This window comes from Salvelinus namaycush, chromosome 16 (genome assembly GCF_016432855.1).
Source record: "Salvelinus namaycush isolate Seneca chromosome 16, SaNama_1.0, whole genome shotgun sequence".
Lineage (NCBI taxonomy): Eukaryota > Metazoa > Chordata > Actinopteri > Salmoniformes > Salmonidae > Salvelinus > Salvelinus namaycush.
The window spans coordinates 35,798,382-35,809,997 of record NC_052322.1 but is presented as its reverse complement, the minus strand read 5'-3'; the positions used below and the strand labels follow the sequence as shown (position 1 = coordinate 35,809,997).

At 43.6% G+C, this 11,616-nt stretch overlaps 1 protein-coding gene across 1 annotated transcript; it reads right to left on the bottom strand.

Moving 5' to 3' along the window:
* Positions 1-81: 81 nt before the first annotated feature.
* abhd6b (abhydrolase domain containing 6, acylglycerol lipase b) lies at positions 82-11,400 on the bottom strand. Its single transcript, XM_039011552.1, has 8 exons — positions 11,276-11,400; positions 10,682-10,838; positions 10,405-10,518; positions 10,090-10,222; positions 9,806-9,963; positions 862-916; positions 581-681; positions 82-261 (listed from the first exon to the last, which is right to left on the bottom strand). Exons 1-8 carry the CDS (start codon positions 11,398-11,400, stop codon positions 82-84), a joined length of 1,023 nt encoding a protein of 340 aa, XP_038867480.1.
* Positions 11,401-11,616: the final 216 nt, after the last annotated feature.

Sequence of the window (11,616 nt, the reverse complement as noted above, 5' to 3'; positions counted from 1 at the left end):
GATCGTAAAACTTTTTTTTTTTTTACATTTCAAAGTAAAATGCTTGACTAAATAATAAAACTTACATAAAGAATATATTTCTCAGGAGCGCTTCTTAATGGTTCCGCTGGTGGTACCCAGGGAGATAATAAACTCCATGATGAGTTTGGCCGTCCGGCGAGGCCTCTCCATCACCACAGAGTGGCCACAGTTCTCTAACAGGTCCACCCTGCAACCGGGCAAGGCCTCCGCCACTACCACAGCTCCAGAGACATCCACCACCTGGAGAAGAGAGCAGCTATAAGGTTACTCTTATATATAGCATTCTTTCTTTTTGATACTATTATGAAAACATGGAGGATCATATGATAATATATTATATTTAGCAGATGCTTTTATCCAAAGGTTGCATACAATTTTGACATATGGGTGGTCCTGGAAATTGAACCCACTATCCTGGCATTGCAAGAGCCATGCTCTTCCAACTGAGCTACAGAGGACCATGGGAAGGCAGGTAACTGTCAACATCATAGATGCAAAATCCCTCTCCTAAAATTGTTTAATTTGGATGCATATGCCTTCTGTCTTTTGGTATATTTACCTGGTCCTGTTTACCCCAAATGACTTGCAAAGGGGCAGTGATCAGCTGCAAATTTTCCTGTAGGGCGTATCTGGAGTTCTCACCCAATAACTCCATGAAAACTGTGGAGAGATTCTAGATTTAGCGAACCTTGTCAAAACGAGCAACCCAACATCTGTGACTATGACCTACATCTTATAATATTTAATGCATTCTTTGGCATAGACATGACAAATATTCATACAGAGAAAAATACCTCAAAACATTTGGCTATGAGACAAAGGAACAGAACAGAGACAGACCTTCTTGATAAAAATCATTGTGTGGAAGGCGAACATCCACCAGTCCTTGAAGAATCTAACATATGAAAGCAGAAAATAACAACAGTCTGATATCATTTTCTATCTGTAGGCATATGAAAGAGGAACATTAGGTAGGCCTTAATGCTTAACGATGAGTGTTTTTTGAGTTCTGTTCGGTTTTGGTTCGATTCTTTTTATTTATGATTTCAGAGCTTTTAATGCAAATTCCAAAGCCCAAAATAGTGAACATTCAATTGTCAAAACATTGAAAATATTCCATTGTCTCTGTCAGCTCCACATTGGGTAAACATCAATAGAAAATTACTATGAAATAATAAAATATTTTGGTTGTGTATATTACTTAGTTTTTATTTGATGACTTTATTATTTTTCATTCCTTAAAGTCATAATTTCATCTCCTCAGGCAGTAGCAGCCAGCCAGACAGACCATCTGACGTCATCTCTGTGCTCCCCATTCTATACTGTCTTTAGTTATCCTATTTAGCTAGGCTAGCCTGCCTAAATATGCTGCAAAGCTGTCTGACAAAATAATTTTACTAGTTCTTCAAAGTAGATAAAGCATACTTTCACGAACTGTCTCTATCCCTCTCCTCTTTGTGTTGTGTACATTCCTCTCTCATGTAATCTGTGTGTATCTAATGTAGCAGGCATTAAAGTGTATCCGTCTGTCTGAGCCGGAAAGAACAGGCGCAATGGATTATGGTCATTGTAGTTAATTAACATGTTTCTGAACTAGCTTGAATATTTGCTTAATGAAAACTACAACTCCCTCCATCCGTTCAGCCCTAGTTATTGACTTTATTCTGCTCTTGAATTAATTGATTTCTCTCCAGAGAAACAGCGTGTTGGGATCACCAAACAACAAACCAAATTAAATTAAAATACTTGAACCGACATCTGTCAATTAGTTGTTTAATAATCAAAAAAGAATAATTACGAAATGTCAGTTAATCGCTCAGCACTAGAAGGCCTAGGTTATAGCCTTTGCTAGCAATTTTGAAATATGAGCATTAATCTATAAAATTGTGCTGTTAATATTTCTATTAATATTATCTATTATTATTAATATACATTTTTTCGGACTGTTTTCCATGTTATTTGGTTAGTTCTCTTAAAAAGCACCCTAATAGATATGCAATAGACCTATTGCGCTTTGAAAGTGTGAGTGATGGGTGACAGTATTGAATTATGTTATCATACGACTGCCCATAATTCCCTCTGGCCTACACCAATTGGTGGCCAAGGGTTTGCCTTAGGACGCAAAGGTGCATCATGAGTCAAGGAGATGGTCTGATGATCTTAGTAACAACAGACCAAGCTAGATATGGGGGGAGGTTTTAGTGGGTGGAATATTAGGACAATTGGAGATTTACACAGTTGCAGCTACAGTATGCTTAACAGTGCAAATATTATGGTAAACTATATGGACACTTAATAATCATGGTGCTTTTTAATGCTAAGTTTACAAACATTAGTTGTGGTAAGTATAATTGAAACTTGGGTATCATTATGGTAAGTGGGGAAATAAGTACACTACCGGTCAAAAGTTTTAGAACACTTACTCATTCAAAGGTTTTTTTAATTTTAATTTTTTTTTTTTTACTATTTTCTACATTCTAGAATAATACCAAAGACATCAAAACTATGAAATAACACATATGGAATCATGTAGTAACCAAAAAAGTGTTAAACAAATAAAAATCTATTTTATATTTGAGATTCTTCAAATAGCCACCCTTTGCCTTGATGACAGCTTTGCACACTCTTGGCATTCTCTCAACCAGCTTCATGAGGTATCAAATCAAATCAAATTTTATTGGTCACATACACATGATTAGCAGATGTTAATGCGAGTGTAGCGAAATGCTTGTGCTTCTAGTTCCGACCATGCAGTACAATCTAACAAGAGGAAGACCAAGAGGAAGACCAAGAGGAAGACCCAGGGAAAGACCAAGAGGAAGAGATCGCCTCCGCTCAAGCCGAAAGGGAGACGTTGCTGTTAAAAAAACGGCAAAATCAAATGGTCCCCCGTGGCCTATCGCGACCAGGCCCGTGTGATCTGCCACCCTGGCCCGGCCATGACTCCGGGCCCCACAGCCTATGCCGTGTTGCGTGCCCATGACATCGCGTCCACCTTCCACCTGTTCGCCACACCGGCAATAGAAAGGATCATTTTGGACATGACAAATCTGCAGGGGGCGCGAAAATATGGCGACGGCTGGTGAGCCATGGACGCCACTGACCTGCGTGCCTACATAGAGCTGCTAATCCTACAGGCCCCAAGGTGAGGCCGCGGCCAGCCTATGGGACGCGAAGAGCGGCAGGACCATATTCCGTGCCACCATGCCGCTCAAGGTCTTTCACAAGTACTCCAGGCTGCTACGATTCGACGACCGCCAGTCGAGACCCGCGAGACTTGCGACAGACAAACTTGCAGCCATAAGAGAGGTCTGGGACCAGTGGGAGGAGCGGCTGCCAGCTCTCTACAACCCAGGGCCTGACGTGACAGTGGACGAGCAACTGGTCCCGTTCTGAGGTATTGTGTATACGTGTGTGTGTGTATATATGTATGTATAGAGAGGTATTATATGTATAACATAGCACTTATTGTCCCCAAGTAGCCGGTAATGACGCTAATCTGTTCTCCCCGCCAAAGGCTGCTGTCCTTTCCGACAGTACATTCCCAGCAAGCCAGCGAAATATGGCATCAAGTCATGGGTGGCCTGCGACGTGAAATCCAGCTACGCTTGGAAGATGCAAGGCGGCCAGCGGAGGCCCCGAGAAGAACCAGGGGATGCGCGTTGTTCTCGATCTGACAAAGGGACTGAGTGGTCACAATGTCACGTGTGACAATTTCTTCACCTCCTATGAACTCGGACAGCAGCTCCTCAAGAGGAACCTCACCATGGTCGGCACGGTGCGAAAGAACAAGGCCGAGCTCCCGCCGGCGCTGCTCGCGTCAAAGGGCAGACAGGTCTTGTCCTCAAGGTTTGCCTTCACGCCCACCGCCACTCTAGTGTCCTACCTGGCAAAGAAAAAGAAGAACGTGCTACTTCTGAGTACGCTGCACACAGAGGCCAACATTAGCGATCTCCGCGACAGGAAGCCGGCCATCATCCTAGACTACAACTGCAACAAAGGTGGCGTGGACAACCTAGACAAGGTGGTTGGAACCTACAGCTGCAGACGGATGACTGCCCGCTGGCCCCTGGTCATCTTCCACAACATCCTTGACGTGTCCTCCTACAATGCCTTTGTCATATGGCGAGAGATCAAGTCTAACTGGATTCCTCGGAAGCGGAACAAGAGGAGGGTGTTCCTGGAGCAGCTGGGAAAGGCACTTGTGAAGCCATTGATCCAAAGAAGGCAGCATCTCCCCCACACGGAAGCGGCGTCAGCACTTGTCAAAGCCGTCCAGAGTGCTACGGCTCGTCAACAACCTGAGGAGCCCGCCACTGCCCCAGCCACTGGCCGAGCCACTGACCCGCCCACTGTCCCAGCCGGGGCAAGTAAGAGGAAGAGGTGTCAGCTCTGCCCACCAAAGAAGGACTCTAAGACACACACGGTGTGCTGCAGATGTAAGAAATACATCTGCAAAGGCTGTTCACACGCATACTGTCACACTTGTGCCCATCGGGCCAAGACGGGACAGGGTGACCCGGGGACACGGGGTGTAGAAATAATACGAGGATGACGGGAGGGTTAACAGTCTGATGGCCTTGAGATAGAAGCTGTTTTTCAGTCTCTCGGTCCCAGCTTTGATGCACCTGTACTGACCTCGCCTTCTGGATGATAGCGGGGTGAACAGGCAGTGGCTCGGGTGGTTGTTGTCCTTGATGATCTTTTTGGCCTTCCTGTGACATCGGGTGGTATAGGTGTCTTGGAGGGCAAGTAGTTTGCCCCTGGTGATGCGTTGTGCAGACCTCACTACCCTCTGGAGAGCCTTGCGGTTGTGAGCGGAGCAGTTGCCGTACCAGGCTGTGATACAACCTGACAGGATGCTCTCGATTGTGCATCTGTAAAAGTTTGTGAGTGTTTTTGGTGACAAACCAAATTTCTTCAGCCTCCTGAGGTTGAAGAGGCGCTGTTGTGCCTTCTTCACCACGCTGTCTGTGTGGGTGGACCATTTCAGTTTGTCCGTGATGTTTATGCCGAGGAACTTAAAACTTTCCACCTTCTCCACTACTGTCCCGTCAATGTGGATGGGGGGTGCTCCCTCTGCTGTTTCCTGAAGTCCACGATCATCTCCTTTGTTTTGTTGATGTTGAGTGTGAGGTTGTTTTCCTGATACCACACTCCGAGGGCCCTCTCCCCCTCCCTGTAGGCCGTCTCGTCGTTGTTGGTAATCAAGCCTACCACTGTAGTGTCATCTGCAAACTTGATGATTGAGTTGGAGGCGTGCATGGCCATACAGTCATGGGTGAACAAGGAGCACAGGAGAGGGCTTGTGGGGCCCCAGTGTTGTGGGGCCCCAGTGTTGAGGATCAGTGGGGTGGAGATGTTGTTTTCTACCCTCACCACCTGGGGGCGGCCCGTCAGAAAGTCCAGGACGCAGTTGCACAGGGCGAGGTCGAGACCAAGGGTCTCGAGCGTAATGACGAGTTTGGAGGGCACTATGGTGTTAAATGCTGAGCTGTAATCAATGAACATCATTCTTACATAGGTATTCCTCTTGTCCAGATGGGTTAGGGCAGTGTGCAGTGTGATTGCGATTGTGATTGCGTCGTCTGTGGACCTATTGGGGCGGTAAGCAAATTGGAGTGGGTCTAGGGTGTCAGGTAGGTTGGAGGTGATATGATCCTTGACTAGTCTCTCAAAGCACTTCATGAGGACGGAAGTGAGTGCTACGGGGCGATAGTCATTTAGCTCAGTTACCTTCACTTTCTTAGGAACAGGAACAATGGTGGCCCTCTTGAAGCATGTGGGAACAGCAGACTGGGATAGGAATTGATTGAACATGTCCGTAAACACACCAGCCAGCTGGTCTGAGTATTGCTCTGAGGACGCGGCTAGGGATGCCGTCTGGGCCGGCAGCTTTGTGACGGTTAACACGTTTAAATGTTTTGCTCCCTTTGGCTGCGGTGAAGGAGAGTCCGCAGGTTTTGGTAGCGGTCCGTGTCGGTGGCACTGTATTGTCCTCAAAGCGAGCGAAGAAGTTGTTTAGTTTGTCTGGGAGCAAGACATTGGGGTCCGCAACGGGGCTGGTTTTCTTTTTGTAGTCCGTGATTCACTGTAGACCCTGTCACATTCCTCTCATGTCTGAGCCTTTGAATTGCGACTCTATGTCTCTATACTGACACTTAGCTTGTTTGATTGCCTTGCGGAGGGAATAGCTACACTGTTTGTATTCGGGTCATGTTTCCGGTCGCCTTGCCCTGATTAAAAGCAGTGGTTCGCGCTTTCAGTTTTGCGCGAATGCTGCCATCAATCCACGGTTTCTGGTTGGGGAATGTTTTAATAGTCGCTGTTGGTACAACATCACCGATGCACTTGCTAATAAACTCGCTCAATCAGCGTATACATCGATGTTGTTGTTCAACGCTATCCGGAACATATCCCAGTCCACGTGATCGAAGCAATCTTGAAGCGTGGAATCAGATTGGTCAGACCAGCGTTGAACAGACCTGAGCATGGGCGTTTCCTGTTTTAGTTTCTGTCTATAGGCTGGGAGCAACAATATGGAGTAGTGGTCAGATTTGCCGAAAGCAGGGCGAGGGATGGCTTTGTATGCGTATTTTCCGGATTGACTGACCAACATGTCTTAAACTTCTTATGGCTGCAAGCCCGAGGTCGGTACACCTATGACAACATCCAGCTCAAAGTGCAGGGCGCGAAATTCAAAAAAATATTTTTTTTAAATATTTAACTTTCACACATTAACAAGTCCAATACAGCATATGAAAGGTACACATCTTGTGAATCAAGCCAACATGTCCGATTTTTAAAATGTTTTACAGGGAAGACAAAATATGTAAATCTATTAGCTAACCACGTTAGCAAAAGACACCACTTTTCTAACTCCATCAGTTTCTTACTCCATCAGGTGCTATCACCAATTCGGCCAAATAAAGATATTGATAGCCACTAACCAAGAAAAAACCTCATCAGATGACAGTCTGATAACATATTTATTGTATAGGATAGGTTTTGTTAGAAAAATGTGCATATTTCAGGTAGAAATCATAGTTTACAATTGCACCCACCATCACAACTCGACTAGAATAAATACAGAGAGCAACGTGTATTACCTAATTACTAATCATAAAACATTTCTTAAAAATACACAGCTCACAGCAATGGAAAGACACAGATCTTGTGAATTCAGACAATATTTCAGATGTTCTAAGTGTTTTACAGCGAAAACACAATAAATCGTTATATTAGCATACCACATGTGCAAACGTTACCCGAGCATTGATTCAAGCCAAAGAGAGCGATAACGTAATCATCGCCAAAATATATTAATTTTTTCACTAACCTTCTCAGAATTCTTCCGATGACACTCCTGTAACATCATATTACAACATACATATAGAGTTTGTTCGAAAATGTGCATATTTAGCCACAAAAAAACGTGGTTATACAATGACAATACTAGCAAAACTAGCCTGAAAATGTCGGGCGCCATCTTTAACAGTGATCTTGTCTCATGAATAACTATTCATAAACTTGACTAAAAAAATATAAGTTGGACAGCTATCGAAAGACAAATTAGTTCTTAATGCAATCGCTGAATTACATTTCTAAAATTATCCTTACTGTGCAATACAGGGTTCGCCAAGCGAAGCTATACCAAAAAAAATGGCGGAATATGCGTTTAAAATTTTTCGACAGAACAACGATTTATCATCTTAAATATTTCTTACTATGAGGTGATCTTCCATCAGAATCTTGGGCAATGTATCCTTTCTCGGGTCTAATCTTCTTTTGGTTGAAAGATGTCCTCTTGTCCGTCGAAATGGCAACTAACGTTCGACCGGTACTGGAAACGTGCCCGGCGCTTCAAAGTGCATCACAAAGCAATGCCTCAAAATCGCACTAAACGGATATAAATTGCTATAAAACGGTTTAAATTAACTACCTTATGATGTTTTTAACACCTATAACGAGTAAAAACATGACCGGCGATTTAGAAGTGGCTAAACCAAAGCTTGGAAAGAGAGCAGGTCCGACGTCCATCGTGCGTCAGGCGCAGGGAGCAAAAGAACGGTACATCCGGTCTTTGGCCTTTTATACAGGCCCTGATTGCGCAATCGAGTTCTGTTCCACTCAGAGACATAATTCAAACGGCTATAGAAACTAGAGAGTGTTTTCTATCCAATAATAACAATAATATGCATATTGTACGAGCAAGAATTGAGTACGAGGCCGTTTGAAATGGGCACCTTTAATCAGAGCTACTCAATACTGCCCCTGCAGCCATAAAAAGTTAAAGTAGTGATTTACTGTCGTTTCACTTTGCTTATTTGAGCTGTTCTTGCCATAATATGGACTTGGTCTTTTACCAAATAGGGCTATCTTCTGTATACCACCCCTACCTTGTCACAACACAACTGATTGGCTCGAACACACCTCTTTTCGTAAACATCCGTTGAATTGTAGAGCGCCAAATTCAAAAAAAATTACTACAAATATTTAATTTCATGAAATCACAAGTGCAATATACCAAAACACAGCTTAGCTTGTTGTTAATCCACCTGTCGTGTCAGATTTTGAAAATATGCTTTACAGCGAAAGCAATCCAAGCGTTTGTGTGAGTTTATCGATCACTAGACAAAACATTACAAACACCTAGCAGCAATGTAGATTGGTCACGAAAGTCAGAAAAGCAATAAAATGAATCGCTTACCTTTGATGATCTTCGGATGTTTGCACTCCCGAGACTACCAGTTACACAATAAATGTTCCTTTTGTTCGATAAAGATTATTTTTATATCCAAAAACCTCCATTTTGTTGGCGCGTTATGTTCAGTAATCCACAGGCTCAGGCAGGTCATGAAGGGCAGACGAAAATTCCAAATAGTATCCGTAAAGTTCGTAGAAACATGTCAAACGTTTTTTCTAATCAATCCTCAGGTTGTTTTTAACATAAATAATCGATAATATTTAAACCGGACGGTAAACTGTTCAATACAAGAGATAAAGAAAATGTCGAGCTACCACTTTCGCACGCATTAACTAATCGAAGGACATCTGGCTATCCACTGACGCGATTTGATAAATCTCGCTCATTTTTCAGAATAAAAGCTTGAACCTATGTCTAAAGACTGTTCACACCCTGTGGAAGACATAGGAAAAGGAATCTGGTTGATATCCCTTTAATGGAGGAAAGGCAGGCAATGGAACAGGGATTTTTCAAAATAAGAGGCACTTCCGGGTTGGATTTCCTCAGGTTTTTGCCTGCAAAATCAGTTCTGTTATACTCACAGACAATATTTTGACAGTTTTGGAAACTTTAGAGTGTTTTCTATCCTAATCTGTCAATTATATGCATATTCTAGCATCTGGGCCTGAGAAATAGGCAGCTTACATTGGGAACGTTATTTTTCCAAACATAAAAATACTGCCCTCTAGCTTCAAGAGGTTATTGGGAAGGAAAGAAATTCCACAAATTAACTTGTAACAAGGTACACCTGTTAATTGAAATGCATTCCAGGTGACTGTCTCATGAAGCTGGTTGAGATAAATAAGTACAAATGTGCCTTTATTTGACTAGGCAAGTCAGTTAAGAACAAATGCTTATTTTACAATGACAGCCTACCCCGGCCAAACCCTCCCCTAACCCCCCTTAGACTGCTGTGCCACTCGGGAATGCCAAGAGTGCACAACACTGTCATCAAGGCAAATGGTGGGGGATGGGTTACATTTTTTTTGTTTTTAAATAAAGTAGGCCTAGACCTATGGATCAGTCTGATTACTCCACCTGTCGAGGGATCTTAAAGCGGACATGGGAGCAAAGCCTGAGCATATCCTCCATCTCCTCTGGCGTGGACGGAATCAGTGGGATGCTCAGAGTGTAATGGCTGTGCTCAAGGTCCTGCAGATGATTGTCAAATTTTGTCTCACAGGGGTATCGTATACCTAGGGAGTGAAGACATATTGATACTTTTTTCTGATCAGACTGATTTTTCCCTGAATCTCTCTCTCTCTCACACACACACACACACACACAGTGATTTCGCAATATTGTGATAATGTGTGACTGACCTGCTGGACAGATAAGGGTGATGCTACAGATTTCGGAGGGGAAGCTGGCTGCGTACACCCCTGCCACATTGCCCCCCATGGAGGTCCCGACCAGATGGAAGGGCTTCCTGTTCAGTCGAACGTTCTCCACAAACTGCATAAGGAGTACAAAATAGAAACTCTGATGCTACGACACGTGGTTACTTATTGTGACATAACTTAAGACAACTCTTCTTGTCCCCATTCGTGGTCACCAATGCAATCTTTGATTATCTTTCATGCTGTGTATCGGATGAGCGTATGTTGTTCCGATGTGGTGACAGGACCAAGACCCACCTGATGAATCCTCTTGACCTGGCCTTGGATGGAGTAGTCCTCTGAGTTGGTACGAGTGGTTCCCTCATGGCCAGGCATATCCACGCACAGTATGTGCAGGTGTTTGGGTAGATACTGCATGCCATAGATACATGTCACAAAACTTGATATTTACCTTTTTATGGGAATCAACTATACACGCTAATACCTACTATTACAGTAGTAAAGATAAACCTACATTTGTCCACAACTACTTTACCAGCACACATAATACTAGGTGATTTATGGATTATGTTACCTTGACCATAGTGAGCCATGTGTCTTTGTGAGCAGAGAAACCATGTAGCATGAGGATGGATGGTCTGAACCCTGGCTTCCCTCTGTAAGAGTAACAGAAGCGGTACCCCCCACAGTCTGCATAGCGCACCTGTAGACCCAGGGTCCTCCTCCAGTACCTATTGAGGAATTGACAAATACTGTTTCTCTTTCTCTCTGAGTCTCTCTCTGCAACATGTAGAGAGAGATGAGTGTTCTGCTCTTTTACTGTTTCTATTTTGGATTTCCCTTTTAGCAAGAGCAAGAATGTCTTTAGAGCTTTGTTATGACTCATGCTGCATGTTGCACCTGAGCAGGAAAAAGAGACGTGAATCTGACTGTGGTGTAGCGCAGGATGTGGTTATAGGGGTGCTGAAGGCTAGAATCAAGCTTTTCTACTATTATAGTGCAGTTTATTCAGTGGTGGGTGGGATCTCTTTTATGCAGATGTCTAAAGGAGGTGAAAAGGGTACAAAAAATAATCTCTCCCTTTAGCAACCTTCCTTTCTAATCCATAAAACTGTCTATAAGAATTTGACACCACACAAGAGGAGTGAAATACAGCACTATACCTTACCAGTAATATATTTTGATGAGGGCTGAGGGCCAGAGGATAAAAGAGGCCACAAAAGACAGAATAGGAATGGCCAACGTTGCACCAGCAAGGACCAACAAGTTCACCATATCTAAATCCGCGGCCATGGCTCCCCTGTTCGAAATCAACACACACGCTGTTATACACATTATGCCTACTGTATAGTTATGGGTTAGTACCAGTAGTTCTGATTTGACCTTCCCTGGGGGGGGGGGGGGGGGGGGGGGGTAACATATCAGGGGAGGGACATGGGATAATATGTAGTAGGCCTAATCAATTTAATCCTACTAAAATGGCTATAAAATGTGTAATAAATGAAGAAA